General features: G+C 44.0%; 1 protein-coding gene across 1 annotated transcript in view; it reads right to left on the bottom strand.

Moving 5' to 3' along the window:
• Positions 1-25857, bottom strand: part of col16a1 (collagen, type XVI, alpha 1) — a 401818-nt gene that overhangs the window by 175463 nt on the left and 200498 nt on the right. The window contains exon 24 of the mRNA XM_072247276.1: positions 9443-9487. Within this exon, the coding sequence (XP_072103377.1) occupies positions 9443-9487 (45 nt within the window). The remainder of the gene's footprint in view (positions 1-9442; positions 9488-25857) is intronic.

The following is a 25857-nucleotide window of genomic DNA, read 5'->3' as shown; positions in this document are numbered from 1 at the left end:
ATTTTGGTAGGTCAAGTATGATGGCAGAATATAGTATTAATGGTAAGACTCTTGGCAGTGTGGAGGATTAGAGGGATCTTGGGGACAGATCCCATAGAACACTCAAAGCTGCTGTGCAGGTTGACTCTGTGGTTAAGATGGCATACGGTGCATTGGCCTTCATCAATAACGGGATTGAGTTTAGGAGCCGAGAGGTAATATTGCAGCTATATAGGACCCTGGTCAGACCCCACTTGGAGTACTGTGCTCAGTTCTGGTTGCCTCACTACAGGAAGGATGTGGAAACCATAGAAAGGGTGCAGAGGAGATTTACAAGGGTGCTTCCTGGATTGGGGAGCATGCCTCATGAGAATAGGTTGAGTGAACTCGGCCCTTTCTCCTTAGAGCGACGGAGCCTGAAAGATGACCTGACAGAGGTGTATAAGATGATGAGAGGCATTGATTGTGTGGATAGTCAGAGGCTTTTTCCCAGGGCTGAAATGGCTAGCACGAGAGGGCAGTTTTAAGGCATTTGGAAGTAGGTACAAAGGAGATGTCAGGGGTAAGAATGGTGAGTGCGTGGAACGGGCTGCTGGCGACGTTGGTGGAGGCGGATATGATAGGGTCTTTTAAGAGACTCCTGGATAGGTACATGGAGCTTAGAAAAGTAGAGGGCTAAGTGTAATCCTAGGTAATTTCTAAAGTAAGGATATGTTCGGCACAGCATTGTGGGCCGAAGGGCCTGTATTGTGCTGTAGGTTTTCTATGTTTCTCTATGTTTCTACATTGTATAACATAGGCAGTCACGGTCTCACGACCATGATTGTTCTCATTTTTTTTCTACAGAAGTGGGTCGCCATTGTCTTCTGCACAGTGTTTTACAAGATGGGTCATCCCAACCATTATCAGTAACACTTCAAACTAAAACTTTATGGTATACAATTAGAAAATGTGGATACCTTTAGATTTTTAGGAATTTGGTTTGATAAAAGGCTCACATGGTAACACACATTAAGGAAATAATAACCAAAAGTAAGAAAGTGCTGAAAGTTCTGAGGTGTTTAATAGGAAAGGAACGGGGAGCTGCAGGAAATCCCTGCCATAGATCAATACCATTATGCAAGGGATCCGTGGGGCCCAGGTTGGGAACCCCTAATATAAAGGATTAATAAGAACAATACTGAACTATGGAAGTATGCCATGTAGATTGGCATCACACAGTATGCTCAAGAAACTGGATATGCAGTAATTCAAAATCAAGCATCAGTGGGGCAATATGGACAATGCCAGTAGCAGCATTGCAGCTGGAGTTGGGAGAGGCACCTCAGGATCTGAGAAGAACACAGTTTGCATTAACATATTGGGCAAACCTACAAGGGCATGGAGAAAATCATCCAAGTAAACAGCTTTTAGATCCATGCTGGGAAAAGGAAAGCAAGAAGAGTAGAAGTCTTGCATGGACTATTGAAGGAAATGCAGAAAGGACAGGAATTAGTAATAAGGTAGTGAGTGCTACAGTGCCTTTTCCTGGAGAGTCTCCATGGCTGTGTGAAGCACCAGGGGTGGATCTTCAATTATTCAAAAGGAGACAGAAAAAATAGAGAAGTGATTTTAAATCAATTTAGTTGAATCTTGTGTAAATAATAATTATTATGGATGCTTACGGATATGCACAGATGTTCTAAAATGAAAATAGTAGATTAGGGGTAGGATTGGTAGTGCCTGATTTTAACATGAAAAAGCAGGTGAGGATAAATGATGATTTCTCAGTGACAGCTGGACGATTCGCTTTGCAGTGGGAAGAGGAAGCAAGATTAATGAGAGTTCTAATATAGTCTGAGTCAACCACAACAATCACGAGTCTGAAGGATTTATATTCAGTGGCAAAACCAGACATTATGTGTGAGATAATACAAATCTTAATATACTTAAAATGGTGGGACTCGGTACATGTTTAATGTGGAATCCAGCACACATTGGTATTAGAGGAAATGAGCAAACGGATAAATTAGCAAAGGAGGCAACTGGACAAGCAGACTTAGACATTCAAATAAATTACAGTAAAAGAGTAATGAAAAACATTACTAAAACTGAAGTTTAAAAATGTGGAGAAAACACTAGAATGAAAAGAGAATAGGAAGATATCTTCGTAATATCAAGAAGTGGGACTGTCGAGGAATGTGTGAAAGAGCACAAGGGAGGAGGTGATAATATCAAGATTGAGGTTTGGGCACAGGGTTAAATAGTAACACTCACAACACGCTGGAGGAAGTCAGCAGGTCGGGCAGCATTCGTGGAAACGATGAGTCGACGTTTCGGGCCGGAACCCTTCGTCAGGACTGTAGAGGGAAGGGGCAGAGGCCCTATAAAGGAGGTGGGGGGAGGGTGAGAAGGAGAAGGCTGGTAGGTTCCAGGTGAAAAACCAGTAAGGGGAAAGATAAAGGGGTGGGTGAGGAGAAGCAGGGAGGTGATAGGCAGGAAAGGTGAAGAAAGAATACGGGAAAACACAATGGGTAGTAGGAGAAGGCGGAACCATGAGGGAGGTGATCGGCAGCTGGTTGAGGGGGCAGAGTGACATAGGGATAGGGGAAGGGAGGGGGAAGGAATTACCAGAAGTTGGAGAATTCTATGTTCATACCAAGGGGCTGGAGACTACCTAGATGGTATATAAGGTGTTGCTCCTCCAACCTGAGTGTAGTCTCATCATGGCAGTAGAGGAGGCCATGTATGGACATATCTGAATGGGAGTGGGAAGCAGTGTTGAAGTGGGTGGCAACCGGGAGATCCTGTCTGTTGTGGCGGATGGAGCGGAGGTGCTCGACGAAGTGGTCCCCCAATCTGCGTCAGGTTTCACCGATGCAGAGGGGGCCGCACCAGGAGCACCGGATGCAATAGATGACCCCAACAGACTCACAAGTGAAGTGTTGCCTCACCTGGAAGGACTGTTTGGGGCCTTGAATGGTGGCAAGAGAGGAGGTGTGGGGACAGGTGTAGCACTTACGCTTACAGGGATAAGTGCCGAGTGGGAGATCCGTGGGGAGGAGGGACGTGTGGATCACGGAGTCGCGGAGGGACCGATCCCTGTGGAAAGCAGAGGAGTGGAGAGGGAAAGATGTGCTTAGTGGTGGGGTCCTGTTGAAGGTGGCGGAAGTTGCGGAGGATAATGCGTTGGATCCGGAGGCTGGTGGGGTGGTAGGTGAGGACAAAGGGAACTCTGTCCCTGTTGTGGTGGCGGGAGGATGGGGTGAGGGCCGAAGTGCGGGAAATGGAGGAGATGCGGGTGAGGACATCGTTGATGACGGCAGAAGGGAAACCATGATCCTTAAAGAAAGAGGACATTTGAGATGTCCTGGAACGGAAAGCCTCATCCTGGGAGCAGATGCGGCGGAGACGGAGGAACTGGGAATAGGGAATGGCATTTTTCCATGTGGCGGGGTGGGAAGAGGTATAGTTGAGGTAGTTATGAGTCAGTGGGCATGTAGAAGATGTCAGTGAACAGTCTGTCTCCAGAGAATGAAGACTGAGAGATCGAGAAAGGGGAGAGAAGTGTCCGAAATAGACCAAGTGAATTTGAGGTTTGGGTGGAAGTTTGAAGTAAAGTCGATGAAATTGATGAGCTCAGCATGGGTGCAGGAAGCAGCACCAATGTAGTCGTCATGTACTGAAGGAAAAGTTGGGGAGCAGTACCAGAATAGGTTTGGAGCACAGACTGTTCCACATAACCAACGAAGAGGCAGGCATAGCTGGGGACCATGCGAGTTCCCATAGCTACACCCTTTGTCTGAAGAAAGTGGGAAGAGCCAAAAGAGAAGTTATTAAGTGTGAGAACCAGTTCCGCCAACTGGAGGGTAGTGGTGGTGGGGAACTGGTGAGGTCTATTGTCCAGAAAGTAGCGGAGGGCTTTGAGGCCTTCTTGTTGGGGAATGGAGGTGTATAAGGATTGGACTTCCATAGTGAAAATGAAGTGGTTGGGACTGGGGAACTGGAAGTCATTGAAGAGGTGGAGGGCATGGGATGTGTCCTGGATGTTGGTGGGGAGAGACTGAACTATAGGTGACAAAATGGAGCCCAGGTAAGCAGATACAAGTTCGGTGAGACAGGAGCAAGCCGGAACTATGGGTCTACAGGGACAGTCAGGCTTGTGGTTTTTGGGGAGGAGGTAAAACTGAGCAGTACGGGGTGTGGGAATTATGAGTTTAGCGGCTGAGGATGGAAGGCCTCTGTAATTGATAAGGGCAGTGATGGTACGGGAGACAATGGTTTGATGTTTTTTGGTGGGGTCCTGTTCCAGGGGTAAGTAAGCGGAGGTGTCAGAGAGCTGCTGTTTTGCCTCAGTGAGGTAGAGGTCTGTCCGCCAGGTTAAATAGTACATTGCTTTCAATGAAGAAACACAATAATGGGAGGGGCAAGTATTGTAATCAGCAAGAAATGGTTGAACATGTGACAATAAGGTATTCAAGATATAATTAAGAGAAGGAATGGTTGATTTTAAAGATATCATGGAATAAAATACAATTTAACATTAACAATCTTTTGCAGAAAAGGATCACAGGATTATTGTTTTAAATATATAGTACAGTTCCTTAAGAATACAGACCATTTTAAAGAATTTGATACAATAAATATGTAGGATTTAGATATCCTGACACACTCCAGTTCAGAAGGTGGTGATAATGCAAGCAGGAAGAGAGAGGGAGAAGAAGAGGAAGAGGACAAGGAGGAGTGAGAGGAAGAAGAGGAGGAGGGCCAAGTATCCCCTAAATTTCCTGAGAGACCCCATTGGATTTAAGACAAGTTGGCAAATTAGACCTAAAATTGGGAGGGGACAGTGGATCATGGTGGAGGGTTATTTTGTTGGCTGGAAACCTGTAACTGATGGAGCACCATGATGATCACTGCGGGAACACTGATGTTAGTTAACTATAATAACATTTGGATACAGAAGCATATAGAAGTAGAATTATTGTTTGAACATTACGGGAGGAGAAGATGGCGGCCCGACACAGCTCGCAGCGGCCACTCCGGTGGTGATGTCTGTTATTTGTCAAGTAGGGTGCCATGCACAATCCTGATTTGATGGAGACGGACGTGAGAGTACGGAGGAACATCTGGAGAAACTTCTGAAATGCCTGCTTCACTGCTTTTGCTACTGTGTGGTCCAAAATCTCCAAAGGGGAAGTCCCCGAGTCCTCTGCTTTACTTGTTGCTTGGTGGCCGGGGCGGGTTCGAAGTGCTCGGCAGACGATAGTGCTCAGAAAGGCTGTGTCGGAGGGGCTGGTCAGAGGCTCGGAGTTTTTGGACGGACTCAGAGTCTGCTGTGGTCGGGTGCTTCCAATGTTGTTGCATCGGCAAGCTTGTGGCGCTTGGAGGTTCATGGCAGGGAGAGTTTCTGCCTTCTGCCGAATGCATGAGATGATGAGGCTATTGGGACTTTGAGACTTTCTTTACCGTGCCCATGGTCTGCTCTTTATCAAATTATGGTATTGCTTTGCACTGTTGTAACTATATGTTATAATTATGTGGTTTTGTCAGTTTTAGTCTTGGTTTGTCCTGTATTTTCTTGTGATATCATTCTGGAGGAACATTGTATCATTTTTTAATGCATGCATTTCTAAATGACAATAAACGAGGACTGAGTGTCCTCATAATCTAATCTAAAATATTGACAGTGCTGTTATTAGTGACAAAGGTAATCTCAGGCAACAGAACAATAATAATCTGTTTAAAAGGCAAGCATGGGCTGCTGGCGACGGTGGTGGACACAGATATGATAGGGTCTTTTAAGAGACTCCTGGACAGGTATATGGAGCTCAGAAAAATGGAGGGCTATGGGTAACCCTAGGTAATTTCTCAGGTAAGGACATGTTTGGCACAGCTTTGTGGGTTGAAGGGCCTGTATTGTGCTGTAGGCTTTCTATGCTTCATAACAATGAAAAATAGAAATTATGAGAACATTGTGCAAAGATGCACATTGGGAGGAGGAGGAGGAGGAGAAGGTTTAAGACACACTGTGATGGAGTGGCTTGCGAAGTTTTAAAGAACAGAGGAACCCTAGCGTACAAATCCTTTGATCCCTGAAGTCAACAACACAGATAGATGGATGGTGAAGGCGGCAAATATGATACTGGCTCTCATTAGCTGGAGCACAGAATACAAAAGCAGATTGTGATAGTAATACTTTATAAAACATTATAAATACTTTATACAAAATGAAACAACTAGAGTAATACACACAATTCAGCTCATCAAACTATAGGAAGGGTGCGATTGCATTGGAGAGGGTGCAGAGGGGATTCAGCGGGATGTTGTCTGGTTAGAATGTTTCAGTCATGATGAGAGAATTGATGGCGTGTGTTTGTTTTCCTTGAGAATTGATAGATATGTATAAAGTTATGAGGGGCATTGACTGGGTGGATAATCAGAAATATTTGTCTATGTTAAAAATGTACAAGTTTGAAAGTCAGCAGTAAATGGTTAGAGATTTGAGAACGAATTTTCTCAATCACAGTACAGTTAAAGTCGTACTACACTGCAGAGGCAGGTTTAAGAAGAGTCTCGGTGAACACATGCATCACAAGGGCTTACAATGCTGTACTACAAGTCCTTGGTAAATGAGATTAGTATGGGTACTTGATGGTTGGTATAGATATGATGGGCCGGAGGGCCTGTTTCTGTTCCAAGTAGCTTTGTGACTGTGAGATTGGCTTCTTGGTTCAATATGAGTAAAGACAGAGAAATACCTCAGAGGAGCTGATGGTATTAACTGTGGAAGTTCATGCAGAGCCTGATGCTCTTCAACCCGGTATTAAAAGAGGCAAGAAAAACAGCAATAAATGAGTCTAATGTATAAAAGATAAAGCTGGTCAGGAATGTAGAAACGACCAGTAAGAGTTTGTGTAGATGTGTTTTAAAAAACCAAATTAGCAAAGTGAGGGTTGGTACTGTAGAACGTGAGTGAGGGAATTAACTCCACTCAGACCATAAGACATACGAGCAGAATTAGGCCATTTGGCCCATCGAGTCTGCTCTGTCATTCAATTGTGGCTGATCCTTTTTTCCCCTCCTCAACCCCATTTCCCGTCTTTCTCCCCCTAACTTTGATGCCATCTCCAATTAAGAACCTATCAATCTCTGTCTTAAATTCACCCAACGACCTGGCCTCTACAGCTGTATGTAGCAACAAATTCCATGTCCCTCTATCCTGAAGCTATGTCCTCTTGTCCTAGGCTCCCCCACCATGGGAAACATACTTTCTACATCTACTCTGACTAGGCCTTTTAACATTCAAAAGATTTCAATGAGATCCCTCCCCCCCCCATCCTTCTAAATTCCAGCGAGTACAGACACAAAACCATCAAACATTCCTTGTATGATAACCCTTTCATTCCCAGAATCATCCTTGTGAACCTCCTCTGGACCCTCTCCAACGCCAGCACATCTTTTCTAAGATGTGGGGCCCAAAACTGTTCACAATACTCAAGGTGAGGCTTCACCAGTGCCTTATAAAACCTCAGCATCACATCCCTGCTCTTGTATTCTGGACCTCCTGAAATGAATGATAACATTGCACTTACAACTCCAAATCTGCTTCATTATTTCCTGTCAATTATTTTATTCTCCTGTACACTTGTATAAAGGGAATGACATTAAACAATCTTCAACCTTGAATCTTATTAAAGAAATAAAGTGGACGGCAGATAGACTGCACAGGTACTTTGTATCAGCCATCATCATACAGGATACAAGTAAAACAACCTAATTAGTGGTAAATCAGGAACAGGAATGTTGGAAGGATGGAATTCAGAAAAATTGCAATCACCAGGGTGCTGTGACTCTACTGCTTGTTGGGACTGCAGAGTGGCAAGTCTCCAGGCCACTAGGGACTTTATCCTGGGGTCACAAAATAAGAGGATGCTGAGATAGTTGATGACCTTTTAAGTTTCCTCGAGTTTCCTAAATTTAGGGAAGGGCCTATTGGATTGGAAAGTAGTGAATTACATATTAGTGGAGAAAATGTAGCTGATTTATTCAAGAAAGGGGTGGGAAGGGGTCAGAAAACAATGAACTACAGGCTAGTTGGCTGACATTAGCCATAAGAAAATGCTCAGAGCTTTTATTGACAATAGCAGAACACACAGAAGAATCAATGAATATGAGAAATCACATTTGTTTATGAGTGTCTTGTAGAAGAGTTGTACTGTATTGTTCTAAGTGACATGTCCTAGGGGTAAAGGTGAACAGGTAGTGTTTCCATACTAAGAATTCCTTAATGTTGTCTAAAGTCAGCTGGTTATGCACCAACTACATAGGGCACTGGTGAGATGAAATCTGGAATCCTGTGTATTGGATATTAGTAAGTTGCAAGTAGTTTAGAGAAGGTTTGTGAGACCAACACATAGAATATGAGGAACGAATAATTGGCTAGGCTTGTGTCCACTGGGGTTTTGAAGAGAGAAGAGACTTGATTGCAATACATGAGATTCTGAGGAGAAGGTATTTTCTCTTTTGGGACAATCTAGAACAAGATCAGATAACTAAGAATTAAAGGGTCAGGTATTTAAGACAAACAGGGCAAAGTTTTTCTGTAAGCGCCATGCATTTGTGGAACTCTCTTTCTGAAAGGGTGATGGAGCAGATACTTGGATAATGTTAAGGTAAATGAAGATATATGCTTGATAATCAAGGAAGTGCAAGGTGATGGGGGGTTGTGGTGTGGAGAGATCACACACAGTGATCTGTGAAATCACTACACAGTGGTACAGATTTGAGTGGCCCAGTGGTCTTCTCCTCTCCTAACTCAGATGTGAAGAAGCGAAATCCTGGTCAGAAAGTTCATAACCCTTGATTTAGAAAGGCAGTTTTCCAATCCAAGGGAAATAAATCAGGTAATGAAAGACCTGTTAGTTTAATAGAGACAAAGGAATGCAGCTTAGATGCTTCTTAGGAGAGTGATTAATCACTTGAACATTGATCCAAGACTAACTGACTAATTTGGTATGCTAGCCACTATAGCAGATGGAAAAGCAGTGAATAATGTTAATTATAGAGGTAGTGGGATCATTCATCAAAGTACCACAAGGTCAACAAAGGTGAAAGTGCACAGTATGGAGAGTAGGGAGTTGGATACAAAGTGGGAGACAACGAGATATAGGGTACGTACTTCTGGGTGAGCCCAGTAGTTATACTTCAATGAAGGGTTTTGGAACATCATGACCAAAGCATCTCCAAGTTACATTCAAGATAAGAGCAGGATAAGGCCTCTCAGCCCCTTGAGTCTGCACCACCATGTAACATGCTTGTGGTAACCATCTCCTTCTCTTCTCGAAACATTACCTCTATCAGGGATTTGAGTTCCATTTTTCCAGATTTTGTGTGTGAAAATTGCTGCAGCACGCAATAATATTTAAAATAATCAGTTTGTTTACTGAGGCAACATTTAGGAAAATGTAACTAACAGGCTTACCTTCTCCCCCTTTGGCCCACGCAGTCCTGGCTTTCCGGGAAAACCCTAAACAAAGAAAATTTGAATCAATATGACAGCTGAGATACACATCACATCCTATGAATAAACAGAAGAGCTTCTGCAGGTGCTGGAAATCCAGGGCGACAAACAGGAAATGCTGGAGGAACTCAGCAGGTCCGGCAGCATCTTTGGAGGAGCGTAAGCAGTCGATGTTTCAGCCCGAGACCCTTCATCAGGTTGGAAAGGAAGGGGGAAGCAGCCAGAATAAGAACGTGGGGTGAGTGGAAGGAATAGAAGCTGGCCAGTGATAGATGAAACCTGGAGAGGGGGAAGGTAATTGTTGAGGTAGGGGGTGAACTGAGAAGCCGGGAGATGATAGTTGGAAGCGGTAAAGAGTGAAGGAAGAAGGAATCCGATGAGAGAGAGTGGACCATAGGAGAAAGGGAAGGAGGAGGGGCATCAGAGGGAGGTGATAGGTAGGTGGGGAGAAGAGAAGGGGTAAGCGGGGAGCCAGAATGGGGAATGGAAAAAGAGAATGGTGATGGGGGAGAAATTACCAAAAGTTAGAAAAATCGATGTTCATGCCATCGAGGCTACCTAGATGGAATATGAGGTGTCGCTCCTCCATCCTGAGTGTGGATTGATACGTTGGAATTGAAGTGGGAAGTAGAAATAAAATGGGTGGCCACCGGGAAATCCTGCTTTTTTTGGTGGACGGAGCGAAGATGCTTGAAGAAGCAATCTCCCAATCTACGCTGCACTTCACTAATATAATGGAGGCCAAATCAGGAATGCCTAATGCAGTGGATGACCAGACAGACTTGCAAGTAAAGTGCAAGTCAGTTGCCTCACTTGGAAGGATTGATGGTGGTGAGGGGGAATGTGCTGGCATTGGAGAGGGTCAGAGGAGGCTCACAAGGATGATTCCAGGAATGAAAGGAACGTTTTATGGCTCTGGGTCTGTATTCGCTAGAATTTAGAAGGATGAGGGGGGATCTCATTGAAACCTTTTGAATGTTGAAAGGCCTAGACAGAGCAGATGTGGAAAGGTTGCTTTCCATGGTGGGAGAATTCTAGAACAAAAGGGAACAGTCTCAGGATAGAGGGGTGTCTGTTTAAAAAAAGAGATGTGGGAAATTTCTTCAGCCAAGGAATGGTGAATTTTTGTGGAATTTGTTACCACAGGCAGCTGTAGAGGCCAGGTCGTTGGATGTATTTAAGGCAGAGATTGATCGCTTCTTGATTGGAAAAGGTGTCAAAGGTTATTGGGAGGAGGCTGGGGAGTAGGGCTGAGGATGGTGAGAAAAAGGACCAGCCATGATTGAATGGCTGAGTATTCGATGGGCCAAAGAGCATAATTCTGCTCCTCTGTCTTACGGTCATATGGTCATGGTGTAGGGGCAGGTGTGACACTTGTCTGCTTGCGGAGTTAAGTGCCAGGAAGGAGACTCGTAGGGAGGGATGAGTGGACAAGGGAATCAAGTACGGAGGATCCCTGTGTAAATTGGAGGTGGGGAGGAAAGGAAAGATATATTAAGTAGTGGGATCCTGTTGAATATGGCAGAAGTTACAGAGAATAACAGGTTTGATTCTGAGGCTCACTGAGTGGAAGGTAAGAGCAAGGGAAGCTCCATCACTTGCCGGCTTGTATTCCTTCCCCTCCTGAACGCCTTGTTCTGGCTTCTCCCTCTTCCTTTCCAGTCCTGATGAATGGTCTCAGTCTGAAACACCAATTGCTTATTCCCCAATCCTATGAAACACAATTACTCTTCTTATGGATCAAAACATGGAAAATAATATATGAAAAGCAAGATCCCAAGGAAGGACAGTTGGCCAGTCCATTGGAATAGAAAACAGACAATTCTACAAACAGGATACAGATTTTATAATTAATGGGTATTGAAGGAAATGCACAAACTTTTCCCAATGATCAGTTGGCTATAAGAAGTACCCCTGCTCTTTGTACAGGTTATATTCTGTCACCACAACATTGATTAGAACAATCAGTGCGTCATCACCAGGGACAGGAGAGGTTCCAGAGGATTGGAGGGTTGTGGATGTTGTTCCTTTATTCAAGAAAGGGTGTAGAGATAGCCCAGGAAATTATAGACCAGTGAGTCTTACTTCAGTGGTTGGTAATTTAATTTTTACTTTAAGATCCTGAGAGGTGGGATTTATGAACATTTGGAGAGAAATAATATGATTGGGAATAGTCAGCATGGCTTTGTCAAAGGCAGGTCTTGCCCTATAAGCCTGAATAAATTTTTTTTGAGGATGTGACAAAACACATTGAAGGTAGAGGAGTAGATATGGTGTATATAGATTTCAGCAAGGCATTTCATAAGATACCCCATGCAATGCTTAGTGAGAAAGTAAGGAGGCATGGGATCCAAGGGGACATTGCTTTGTGGATCCAGAACTGACTTGCCCATAGAAGGCAAAGAGTGGATGTAGACAGGTCATACTCTGCATGGAGTTCGGTCACCAGTGGTGTACTTCAGGGATCTGTTCTGGGACCCCTGCTCTTCGTGATTTTTCTAAATGACCTAGATGAAGAAGTGGAAGGATAGGTTAGTAAATTTGCTGATGACACAAAGATTGGAGGTACTGTGGACAGTGTGGAGGGCTGTCAGAGGTTATAGCGGGATATTGATAGGATGCAAAACTGGGCTGAGAAGTGGCAGATGGAGTTCAACCCAGATAAGTGTGAGGTGGTTCATTTTGGTAGGTCAAATATGGTGACAGAATATGGCAAGACTCTTGGCAGTGTGGAGGATCAGAGGGATCTTGGGGTCCGAGTCCATAGGACACTCAAAGCAACTGCACAGGTTGACTCTGTGGTTAAGAAGACAAACGGTACATTGGCCTTCATCAGTCATGGGATTGAGTTTTGGAGCCAAGAAGTAATGTTGCAGCTATGTAGGACCCTGGTCAGACCCCACTTGGAGTACTGTGCTCAGTTCTGGTCACCTCACTACAGGAAGAATGTGGAAGCCATAGGAAGGGTGCAGAGGAGATTTACGAGGATGTTGCCTGGATTGGGGAGCATGCCTTATGAAAACAGGTTGAGTGAACTCAGCCTTTTCTCTTTGGAGTGACGGAGGATGAGAGATGACCTGATAGAGATGTATAAGATGATGAGAGGCATTGATCGTGTGGGTAGTCAGAGGCTTTTTCTCAGGGCTGAAATGGCTAGCATGAGATGGTACAGTTTTAAGGCGCTTGGAAGCAGGTACAGAGGAGATGTCAGGGTGAAGTTTTTTTTTAATAATACGCAGAGAGTGGTGAGTGCGTGGAATGGGTGGTGGAGGTGGATACGATAGGGTCTTTTAAGAGACTCCTGGAGAGGTACATGGAGCTCAGAAAAATAGAGGTCTATGGGTAACCCTCGGTAATTTCTAAGGTAAGGGCATGTTCGGCACAGTTTTGTGGGCCGAAGGGCCTGCATTGTGCTGTAGGTTTTCTATGTTCTAGGACAGCACAGCACAGGAACTTTCAGCCCACAATGTTGTGCTAAACCAGGTAAAAAGTCCATATCCCTCCATCTTCCTCACATTCATGTGCTTATCTTAACATCTCTTAAAAGCCTCCAATGTATTTTTCTCTACCACCATACCAGGCAGTGCATTCCAGGTATCCACCACTCTGAGTAAAAAAACTTACCTCTCATATCCCCTTTGAACCTACCCCCTCTCAGCATTAATGCATACTCTCTGGTATTAAACATTTCAACGCTGGGAAACAAGTACTGTCTCTCCACTCCATCTATGCCTTGTATAATCTTATAAACCTGTAACAGATCTCCCTTCATCTTCTGCATCCTCTCCAAAGCCTCAACACCCTTCTTGTAGTGGAATGACCAGAACTCAGAATTAGAATCAGATTTATCACCAGCATATGACGTGAAATTTGTCAACTTAACAGCAGCAGTTCAATGCAATACATAATCTAGCAGAGAAAAAAAATAATAAATAAAATAATCATCAATAAACAAGTAAATCAATTACGTATATTGATGCTCTCCACAGTACAACTATAGAAGTTTTTGAGTGTATTTGTTGAAATGCCAAATCTCTTCAACTCCTAATATAGTATAGCCGCTATCTTGCCTTCTTTATAGCTACATCGATATGTTGGGACCAGGTTAGATCTCAGAGATCTTGACACCCAGAAACTCGAAGCTGTTCACTCTCTCCACTTCTGATCCCTCTATGAGGGTAGCAGACACCAACAGAATCAACAAACTCATTCGTAAGGCCAGTGATGTTGTGGGGATGGAACTGGACTCTCTGACGGTGGTGTCTGAAAAGAGGATGCTGTCCAAGTTGCATGCCACCTTGGACAATGTCTCCCATTCACTACATACTGGACTGCTTGGGCACAGGAGTACATTCAGCCAGAGACTCATTCCACCGAGATGCAACATTGAGCATCATAGGAAGTCATTCCTGCCTGTGGCCATCAAACTTTACAACTCCTCCCTTGGAGGGTCAGACACCCTGAGCCAATAGGCTGGTCCTGGACTTATTTCCTGGCATAATTTACATATTACTATTTAATTATTTATGGTGCAACTGTAACGAAAACCAATTTCCCTCGGGATCAATAAAGAATGACTATGACTATGAGGATTGGTATGTGTTCCTTCACCTTACCCTTCCTGAAGTCCACAATCAGCTTTTTCGTCTTACTGATGTTGAGTCCCAGGTTGTTGTTGCGGCACCATTCCACTAGCTAGCATATCTCACTCCTGTATGCCCGCTCATCATCACCTGAGATTCTACCAACAATGGTTGTATCATCATCAAACTTATAGATGGTATTTGAGCTATGCCTAGCCAGACAGTCATGTGTATACAGAGAGTAGAGCAGTGTGCTAGGCACACACCCCTGAGGTGCGCCAGTGTTGATTGTCAGCGAGGAGGATGTGTTATCACGAATCCACAGCGATTGTTGTCTTCCAGTTAGGAAGTTGAGGATCCAATTGCAGAGGGAGGTACAGAGGCCCAGGTTCTGTAATTTCTCAATCTGGATTGTGCGAATGATGGTATTAAATGCTGAGCTACAGTCGATGAACAGCATCCTGACGTAGGTGCTTGTGCTGTCTAGGTGGTCTAAAGCCGTGTGGAGATCCACTGAGATTGCGTCTGCCATTGACCTATTGTGGTGATAGGCAAATTGCAATGGGTCCAGTTCCTTGTTGGGGCAGGAGTTCAGTCTGGTCATGACCAACCTCTCAAAGCATTTCATCACTGTTGATGAGTGTGCTACTGGGCAATTAAGGAAACCCACATTATTCTTCTTAGGCACTGGTATGATTGTTGCCTTTTTGAAGCAAGTGGGAACTTCCGCCTGTAGCAGTGAGAGGTTGAAAATGTCCTTGAATACTCCCGCTAGTTGGTTGGCACAGGTTTTCAGAGCCTTACCAGGTACTCCATCAGGACCTTCCGAAAGATAGCCTAACAGTGGCCTGTGAGACAAAGATCACAGGGTCATCAGATGCAGCAGGGATCTTCACAGCTGCAGTTGTGTTCACCCTTCAAAGCAGAAATTGTATGCAATATTCCAAATGTGGCCTAACTAGAGTTTTATAAAGTTGCAATGTAACCTCTTGATTTTCAAGAAAGGCAAGGGTGTCACAGCTGGGCATTTCAACTTCAAGGTTATCAGGGGAAATCAGCATGGCTTTGTGCATGGGAAAATATACTTGACTTCCTTTATGATGTAACATTTCTGTAGTCAAAGGGAACCTGAAGAATGTGCTGTACCTAGATTTCTAGAAAGGAAGATTTCTAGATTTCAGGAAAGTTTTCTAAATCAATATATAGAGGGACCAACTAGAGGGGATGCAATATTGGATCTCCTGTTAGGAAACGAGTTAGCACAAGTGACGGACGTCTGTGTAGGGGAGCACTTTGGTTCCAGTGATCATAACACCATTAGTTTCAACTTGATCATGGACAAGGATAGATCTGGTCCAGGGTTGAGGTTCTTAACTGGAAGAAGGCCAAATTTTAAGAAATGAGAAAGGATCTAAAAAGCATGGATTGGGACAGGTTGTTCTCTGGCAAGGATGTGATCGGTAGGTGGGAAGCCTTCAAAGGAGAAATTTTGAGGGTACAGAATTTGTATGTTCCTGTCAGGTTTAAAGGCAAAGTGAATAGGAATAAGGAACCTTGGTTCTCAAGGGATATTGCAACTCTGATAAAGAAGAAGAGGGAGTTGTATGACATGTATAGGAAGCAGGGAGTAAATAAGGTGCTTGAGGAGTACAAGAAAATAGTTAAGAAAGAAATCAGGAGTGCTAAAAGAAGACATGAGGTTGCCTTGGCAGTCAAAGTGAAGGATAATCCAAAGAGCTTTTACAGGTATATTAAGAGCAAAAGGATTGTAAGGGATAAAATTGGTCCTCTTGAAGATCAGAGTGGTCGCCTATGTGCGGAACCAAAGAAAATGGGGGAGATCTTAAATAGGTTTTTTGCATCTGTATTTACTAAGGAAGCTGGCATGAAGTCTACGGAATTAGGGGAAACAAGTAGTGAGATCATGGAAACTGTACAGATTGAAAAGGAGGAGGTGCTTGCTGTCTTGAGGAAAATTAAAGTGGATAAATCCCCGGGACCTGACAGGGTGTTCCCTCGGACCTTGAAGGAGACTGGTGTTGAAATTGCAGGGGCCCTGGCAGAAATATTTAAAATGTCGCTGTCTACAGATGAGGTGCCGGAGGATTGGAGAGTGGCTCATGTTGTTCCGTTGTTTAAAAAAGGATCGAAAAGTAATCCGGGAAATTATAGGCTAATAAGTTTAATGTCGGTAGTAGGTAAGTTATTGGAGGGAGTACTAAAAGACAGAATCTACAAGCATTTGGATAGACAGGGACTTATCAGGGAGAGTCAACATGGCTTTGTGCGTGGCAGGTCATGTTTGACCAAACTATTGGAGTTTTTCGATGAGGTTTCCAGGAAAGTGGATGAAGGGAAGGCAGTGGATATTGTCTACATGGACTTCAGTAAGGCCTTTGACAAGGTCCTGCATGGGAGGTTAATTAGGAAAATTCAGTCGCTAGGTATACATGGAGAGGTGGTAAATTGGATTAGACATTGGCTCGATGGAAGAAGCCAGAGAGTGGTGGTAGAGGATTGCTTCTCCAAGTGGAGGCCTGTCACTAGTGGTGTGCCACAGGGATCAGAGCTGGGTCCATTGTTATTTGTCATCTATATTAATGATCTGGATGATAATGTGGTAAATTGGATCAGCAAATTTGCTGATGATACAAAGATTGGAGGTGTAGTAGACAGCGAGGAAGGTTTTCAGAGCCTGCAGAGGGACTTGGACCAGCTGGAAAAATGGGCTGAGAAATGGCAGATGGAGTTTAGTGCAGTCAAGTGTGAGGTATTGCACGTTGGAAGGACAAACCAAGGTAGAACATACAGGGTTAATGGTAAGGCACAGAGGAGTGCAGTGGAACAGTGGGATCTGGGAATACAGATACAAAATTCCCTAAGAGTGGCGTCACAGGTAGATAGGGTCGTAAAGAGAGCTTTTGGTACATTGGCCTTTATTAATCGAAGTATTGAGTATAAGAGCTGGAATGTTATGATGAGGTTGTACAAAGCATTGGTGAGACTGAATCTGGAGTATTGTGTTCAGTTTTGGTCACCAAAGTACAGGAAGGATATAAATATGTTTGAAAGAGTGCAGAGAAGGTTTACAAGGATGTTGCCAGGACTTGAGGAACTCAGTTACAGAGAAAGGTTGAATAGGTTAGGACTTTATTCCCTGGAGCGTAGAAGAATGAGGGGAGATTTGATAGAGGTAAATAAAATTATGATGGGTATAGATAGAGTGAATGCAAGCAGGCTTTTTCCACTGAGGCAAGGGGAGAAAAAAAACCAGAGGACATGGGTTAAGGGTGAAGGGGGAAAAGTTTAAAGGGAACATAGAAACATAGAAAATAGGTGCAGGAGTAGGCCATTTGGCCCTTTAAGCCTGCACCGCCATTCAGTATGATCATGGCTGATCATCCAACTCAGAACACCGCCCCAGCCTTCCCTCCATACCCCCTGACCCCCGTAGCCACAAGGGCCATATCTAACTCCCTCTTAAATATAGCCAATGAACTGGCCTCAACTGTTTCCTGTGGCAGAGAATTCCACAGATTCACCACTCTCCGTGTGAAGAAGTTTTTCCTAATCTCGGTCCTAAAAGGCTTCCCCTCTATCCTCAAACTGTGGCCCCTCGTTCTGGACTTCCCCAACATCGGGAATAATCTTCCTGCATCTAGCCTGTCCAATCCCTTTAGGATCTTATACGTTTCAATCAGATCCCCCCTCAATCTTCTAAATTCCAACGAGTACAAGCCCAGTTCATCCAGTCTCTCTTCATATGAAAGTCCTGCCATCCCAGGAATCAATCTGGTGAACCTTCTTTGTACTCCCTCTATGGCAAGGATGTCTTTCCTCAGATTAGGGGACCAAAACTGCACACAATACTCCAGGTGTGGTCTCACCAAGGCCTTGTACAACTGCAGTAGTACCTCCCTGCTCCTGTACTCGAATCCTCTTGCTATAAATGCCAGCATACCATTCGCCTTTTTCACCGCCTGCTGTACCTGCATGCCTACTTTCAATGACTGGTGTATAATGACACCCAGGTCTCGTTGCACCTCCCCTTTTCCTAATCGGCCACCATTCAGATAATAATCTGTTTTTCTATTTTTGCCACCAAAGTGGATAACTTCATATTTATCCACATTAAATTGCATCTGCCATGAACTTGCCCACTCACCCAACCTATCCAAGTCACCCTGCATCCTCTTAGCATTCTCCTCACAGCTAACACTGCCACCCAGCTTCGTGTCATCCGCAAACTTGGAGATGCTGAATTTAATTCCCTCATCCAAGTCATTAATATATATTGTAAACAACTGGGGTCCCAGCACTGAGTCTTGCGGTACCCCACTAGTCACCGCCTGCCATTCTGAAAAGGTCCCGTTTATTCCCACTCTTTGCTTCCTGTCTGCTAACCAATTCTCCACCCACACCAATACCTTACCCCCAATACCGTGTGTTTTAAGTTTGCACACTAATCTTCTGTGTGGGACCTTGTCAAAAGCATTTTGAAAATCCAAATATACCACATCCACTGGTTCTCCCCTATCCACTCTACTAGTTACATCCTCAAAAAATTCTATGAGATTCGTCAGACATGATTTTCCTTTCACAAATCCATGTTGACTTTGTCCGATCATTTCACCGCTTTCCAAATGTGCTGTTATCACATCCTTGATAACTGACTCCAGCAGTTTCCCCACCACCGACGTTAGGCTAACTGGTCTATAATTCCCCGGTTTCTCTCTCCCTCCTTTTTTAAAAAGTGGAGTTACATTAGGGGAACTTCTTCATACAGAGAGTGGTGGGAGTATGGAATGAGCTGCCAGACGAGGTGGTAAATGTAGGTTCCTTTTTAACATTTAAGAATAAATTAGACAGATACATGGATGGGAGGTGTATGGAGGGATATGGTCCGTGTGCAGGTCAGTGGGACTAGGCAGAAAATGGTTCAGCACAGCCAAGAAGGGCCAAAAGGCTGGTTTCTGTGCTGTAATTTCTATGGTTCTATGGCATTTGATAAGGGGATGCATCAAAAGTTGTTACAGAAAATATGTTCAAAGTAAATTTATTATTGAAGTACATATATGTTACCATATATAACACTGAGATTCGTTTTCTTGAAGGCAAGTCAGTAAATCCTCGAAATACAATAGAATCAATGAAAGACTACACCGGGATGGACAAACAACCAACGTGCACAATACAACAAACTATTCAAATGCAAAAGAAAAAGAAGAAATAATAATACATAACTAAGCAATAAATATTGAGAACCTTGAAAGTGAGTTCACAGGGGTCAAGATAGCATGGATGGATGGAAGTGGGGAGTAGATATAAGTGGCTCTTTTGCTGGCTGATAGATGCAACAAGAGGATGAAGTTTCTGTGGGTATATTCAGTAAATTTGCTGATAAGATAAAGATAGGTAGGAAAGGAATCCAAAGCCAGGAACAGGTTTTGAATCAATGTCCAGACCTCCACCCGACACTCACAGCCAGATACATTAGTGTGTGATGAAGGACATGTCTAGGTTTCGGACTGTCCCAGGTCGGTGGGTCCAGTGATCAGCTGTCCACGTGAGCATAACGTTTGAGGGCAGGTAAGTCAGTGTGCTTAGAGCTTGAGCCCTGGAGTTTGGGTTCTCTTCATCAGTTAGTCCAATGACTGATGCTTAAAATCAAAGCCTGATGGTCAATCGGAAGTCTGAAAGTTTGAGCCCTATGGCCAAAGCCTGGAGACGAGAGGTCTGAAGGCCTGTCCTAGAGTTGGAAGATTGTCCATGTGGGTGGGAGTCATGATCGGGGCTTGTTTCACTATTTTCTTGCTTGTTGTGTTCTGGTGAGCGTTGTGGGCCTGCAATGTTGGCACCGTGATGTGTGGTAACACTTGTGAGTTATCCCCAGCACATCCTTGATTGTGCTGGTTGTTAATACAAATGACACACTTCACAGTACGCTGCAAAGAACATATGATAAATAAATCTGAGAAGTTGCCAAGACTATAACGAGGCTACAAAGGAATATAGATAAGCAAAGGAAATTTGCAAAGATCTGGAAGGTGAAGTATAGCGTGGCAGAATGTGAAAATGTCCACTTGGTAGAAAAAAATTAAAAAGCAAACAGGTGACCCAAAAGGCAAGAGTTTGCAGAGTTATGAATCACTGAGGGACCTGTATTCTGATGTATCATTCATAAAAGGCAAACATGCAGGTGAGACAAGTGATTGAGAAAGATAACTAAATGATTTCCTTTATTATGAGGGGAATTAAGGTTACACTTCAGTTACACTGGGCATTGGGGAGACTACATCTGGAGTACCATGTATAGATAAGTACCCCTTGACAATAAGTACTCTTGTTTGAGTACTGTTGGGGAGGACAGCTTACCTGGGGGAAGCAACAGTGGCCATGCTTCCAGCACAGAGTCCAGCCCTGTAGCTCAGAAGGGTAGGGAAAGGGAGAGGAGGGCAGTAATAATAGGGGACTCGATAGTTAGGGGGTCAGATAGGCGATTCTGTGGACGCAGTCAGGAGTGCGCATGCGCCGGTCGTGCATGCAGACTGGTACAGCCGTTCTGACCTATTCTTACTTTCTTCTTCTTACTTTTTAATTTACATTACTTTTTGGTTTCTTTTCCCTCACGGTAACACATTGAAGCTGCACCCTCTCTAACATGCTGGTAGAGTGAGTTTTATTTGGGTTTTCTTTAGCGTTGGAAATAGTTACATCCCGACACGCGGGACAGAAGCAAGGTCGCATTGTGTATTCCACGGACCAGCAAATTCCGGCCGGCTTAGTGAAGAGAGCGGCAGACACCCCTGCTGAAATCTGGAGGAAAACACACAGAGGATGCAGAGGGGGATCACAAAGCCGAGGAAAGAGGACTGGGTTGAGACAACAGAGACTTATAGAGAAGAGGAGTTCAGTGGGTAATACTGTTCCACCTGACCAGAAGTGCACTGAGAGCGGTAAGCATAAAGGAATTGGGTGCTTACTGATCTGGTTAACAACGGATGGTGCAATCCGGGGTATATTACGATCGGGGAACGTGTTTGCAGACCGGATAATGAACTTTGTACTGTTGGACTTCGGCCACATTCCACCGTGATACAACACTTGGCAGCACAGGAGATCATTCCTGCCTGTGGCCATTGAACGTGCAGCACCTCCTGTGGAGTGTCAGACACCCTGAGCCAATAGACTGGTCTTAGACTTATTTTCCATCTGGCATAGTTTGCAATTTGTTGTTTGATTGTTGTTTTTTTTTGTATTGCTATATTTACGCTCTATTCTTGGTTGATGTGGCTGTAACAAAACCAAATTTCCCTCGGAATTAATAAAGTATATCTATCTATCTATCTAACCCCGATGATAGATTGCCTCCCTCATGCCAGGGTCAGGGATGTTTCTGATCGCATCCAAGGTATCCTGAAGTGGGAGGGTGAGGAGCCAGAGGTTGTGGTAGGAAAAGGGAAAAGGTCCTGAAAGGAGAATATAGGGAGTTAGGAAGCTAGTTGAGAAGAAGGACCGCAAAGGTAGTAATCTCAGGATTACTGCCCGTGCCACGCGACAGTGAGAGTAGGAATGCAATGAGGTGGAGGATAAATGCATGGCTGAGGGATTGGAGCAGGAGGCAGGGGTTCAAGTTTCTGGATCATTGGGACCTCTTTTGGTGCAGGTGTAACCTGGACAAGAAGGACGGGTTGCACTTGAATCCTAGGGGGACCAATATCCTGGCGGGGAGATTTGCGAGGGCTACTGTGGAGACTTTAAACTAGAATGGTTGGGGGGTGGGAATCAAATTGAAGAGACTAGGAGAGAGGAGGTTAGTTCACAAATAGAGAAAGCTAGTAGACAGTATGTGAGGGAGGATAGGCAGGGGACAGAGAACGGGAATACTCAGACCGAAGATGTAGGGGAGAAGGAAGAAAAAGATAACAGTTGTTTGCACCATTAGGGATAAACAGAGAGGTGGAGAGTTTCTTAAATGCATCTATTTTAATGCTAGGAGCATTGTAAGAAAGGCGGATGGGCTTAGAGCATGGATTGGTACCTGGAAAAATGATGTTGTAGCTATTAGTGAAACATGGTTGCAGGAGGGGTGTGATGGGCAACTAAATATTCCTGGATTTCATTGCTTCAGGTGTGATAGAATCAGAGGGCCAAGAGGGCGAAGTGTTGCATGCTTGTCAGAGAAAATATTACAGCGGTGCTTTGGCAGGATAGATTAGAGGACTCATCTAGGGAGGCTATTTGGGTGGAATTGAGGAATGGGAAAGGTGTAGTGATGCTTATAGGGGTGTATTAAAGACCACCTCACGGGGAGTGAGAATTGGAGGAGCAAATTTGTAAGGAGATAGCAGATATTTGTAGTAAGCACAAGGTTGTGATTGTGGGAGATTTTAATTTTCCACACATAGACTGGGAAACCCATTCTATAAAAGGGCTGGATGGTTTGGAGTTTGTAAAATGTGTGCAGGATAGTTTTTGCAGCAATACATGGAGGTACCAACTACAGAAGGGGCAGTGTTGGATCTCCTGTAGGGAATGAGATACGACAGGTGACGGAGGTATGTATTGGGGACATTATGTAAACCGTTGATTCCTGGTTTGTATTTTGAGGGTACAGAATCTTTATGTTCCTGTTAGGTTGAAGGGAAAGGTTAAAAGTTTGAGAGAGCTATGGTTTTCAAGGGATATTACAAAGGTATTGCTACAGTTGTTATGGGGGACTTCAACATGCAGGTAGACTGGACCCCAAGAAAGGGAGTTTGTGGAGTCCCTCCAAGATGGATTCTTAGAACAGCTTGTACTGGGGCCTACCAGAGAGAACGCAATTCTAGATTTAGTGTTGTGCAATGAACCGGATTTGATCAGGGACCTCGAGGTAAAGGAGCCATTAGGAGGTAGTGACCATAATATGATAAGTTTTAATCTACAATTTGAGAAGGAGAAGGGAAACTCGAAAGTTGAACAAAGGGCACTCTAGTGCTGGCCAAAGTTCAATGGAACAATACCCCAGCAGGGATGACAGTGGAACAGCAATGGCAAGTATTTCTGGGAATAATGCGGAAGGTGCAGGATCAGTTCATTCCAAAGAGGAAGAAAGATCCTAAAGGGAGTAAGGGGAGGCCATGGCTGACAAGGGAAGTAATCGACAGTATAAAAATAAAAGAGAAGAAGTATAACATAGCAAAGACGTATGGGAAGCCAGAGGATTGGCAAACTTTTAAAGAGCAACAGAAGGTAACTAAAAAGGTAATACACAGAGAAAAAATGAGGTATGAAGGTAAACTGGCCAAGAATATAAAGGAGGATAGTGAAAGCTTCTTTAGGTATGTGAAAAGGAAAAAAAATAGTTAAGACCAAAATTGGGCCCTTGAAGACAGAAGCAGGTGAAATTATTATGGAAAGGAAATGGCAGACGAGCTGAACAGATACTTTGGATCTGTCTTCACTAGGGAAGACACAAACAATCTCCCAGATGTAATAGTGGCCAAAGGATCTAGGGTAATGGATGAATTGAAGGAAATTTATATTAGGCAGGAAATGGTGTTGGATAGGCTGTTAAGTCCCTGGGACCTGATGGTCTGCATCCCAGGGTACTTAAGGAGGTGGCTTTAGAAATCGTGGACGCATTGGCAATCATTTTCCAATGTTCTATAGATTCAGGATCAGTTCCAGTGGATTGGAGGTTGGCTAATGTTGTCCCTCTCTTCAAGAAGGGAGGAAGAGAGAAAACAGGGAATTATAGACCAAACAAACAGAATTCTGCAGATGCTGGAAATTCAAGCAGCAGCATCTCTATGAAGAGGTGCTGCCTGGCCTGCTGCATTCACCAGCAACTTTTATGTGTGTTGCTTGAATTATAGACCAGTTAGCCTGACGTCGGTGGTGGGAAAGATGCTGGAGTCAATTATAAAAGATGAAATTATGACACATCTGGATAGTAGTAACAGGATTGGTCCGAGCCAGCATGGATTTACGAAGGGGAAATCATGCTCGACTAATCTTCTGGAATCTTTTGAGGATGTAACTATGAAAATGGACAAGGGAGAGCCAGTGGATGTAGTGTACCTGGACTTCCAGAAAGCCTTTGATAAAGTCCCACATAGGAGATTAGTGGGCAAAATTAGGGTACATGGTATTAGGGGCAGAGTACTGACATGGATTTAAAATTGGCTGGCTGACAGAAAACAAAGAGTAGCGATTAACGGCTCCCTTTCGGAATGGCAGGCTGTGACCAGTGGGGTACCGCAGGGTTCAGTGCTGGGACCCCAGCTGTTTACAATATATATTAATGATTTAGATCAGGGAATTAAAAGTAACATTAGCAAATTTGCTGATGACACAAAGCTGGGTGGCAGTGTGAAATGTGAGGAGGATGTTATGAGAATGCAGGGTGACTTGGGCAGGCTGGGTGAGTGAGCAGATGCATGGCAGATGTAGTTTAATGTGGATAAATGTGAGGTTATCCACTTTGGTGGTAAGAATGGGAAGGCAGATTATTATCTAAATGGAGTCAAGTTAGGAAAAGGGGAAGCACAACGAGATCTAGGTGTTCTTGTACATCAGTCACTGAAAACAAGCATGCAAGTACAGCAGGCAGTGAAGAAAGCTAATGGCGTGCTGGCCTTCATTACAAGGGGAATTGAGTATAAGCGCAAAGAGGTCCTTCTGCAGCTGTACAGGGCCCTGGTGAGACCACACCTGGAGTACTGTGTGCAGTTTTGGTCTCCAAATTTGAGGAAGGACATTCTTGCTATTGAGGGAGTGCCGCATAGGTTTACAAGGTTAATTCCCGGGATGGCGGGACTGTCATATGTCGAAAGATTGGAGCGACTGGGCTTGTATACTCTGGAATTTAGAAGGCTGAGAGGGGATCTTATTGAAACATATAAGATTATTAAGGGATTGGACACGCCGCAGGCAGAAAGCATGTTCCCGCTGATGGGTGAGTCCAGAACCAGAGGCCACAGTTTCAGAATTAGGGGTAGGCCATTTAGAACAGAGTTGAGGAAAAACTTTTCCACCCAGAGAGTGATGGATATATGGAATGCTCTGCCCCAGAAGGCTGTGGAGGCCAAGTCTCTGGACGCTTTCAAAAAAGAGATGGATAGAGCTCTTAAAGATAGTGGAATCAAAGGTTATGGGGATAAGGCAGGAACTGGATACTGATAGTGGATGATCAGCCATGATCACAGTGAATGGCGGTGCTGGCTCGAAGGGGCAAATGGCCTACTCCTGCACCTATTGTCTATTGTCTATATTGGAAACTTGGTTCGGAAAAAGAGAGAGATCTACAATATATATAGGCAGCTTGGAGTAAATGAGGTGCTCGAGGAATATAAAAAAAATGTAAAAAGAATCTTAAGAAAGAAATTAGAATAGTTAAAAGAAGATACAAGGTTGCTTTGGCAAGCAAGGTGAAAATAAATCCAAAGGGTTTATAAAGTTAGATTAATAGCAAAAGGATAGTGAGGGATAAAATTGGTCCCTTAAAGAATCAGAGAGGATGGCTATGTGTGGAGCCAAAAGAGATGGGGGAGATTTTGAACAATTTCTTTTCTTCAGTATTCACTAAGGAGGAGGATATTGTATTGTGTAAGGTAAGGGAAACAAGTAGGGTAATTATGGAAACTATGATGATTAAAGAAGAGGAAGTACTGGCACTTTTAAGGAATATAAAAGTGGGTAAGTCTCCAGACCCTGACAGAATATTCCCTAGGACCTTGAGGGAAGTTAGTGTGGAAATAGCAGGGGCTCTGACAGAAATATTTCAAATGTCATTAGTAATGGGGATGG

Source organism: Mobula birostris, chromosome 30 (assembly GCF_030028105.1).
Source record: "Mobula birostris isolate sMobBir1 chromosome 30, sMobBir1.hap1, whole genome shotgun sequence".
Lineage (NCBI taxonomy): Eukaryota > Metazoa > Chordata > Chondrichthyes > Myliobatiformes > Myliobatidae > Mobula > Mobula birostris.
The sequence above is the reverse complement of the archived record's forward strand: the minus strand, read 5'-3'. Positions and strand labels throughout refer to the sequence as shown.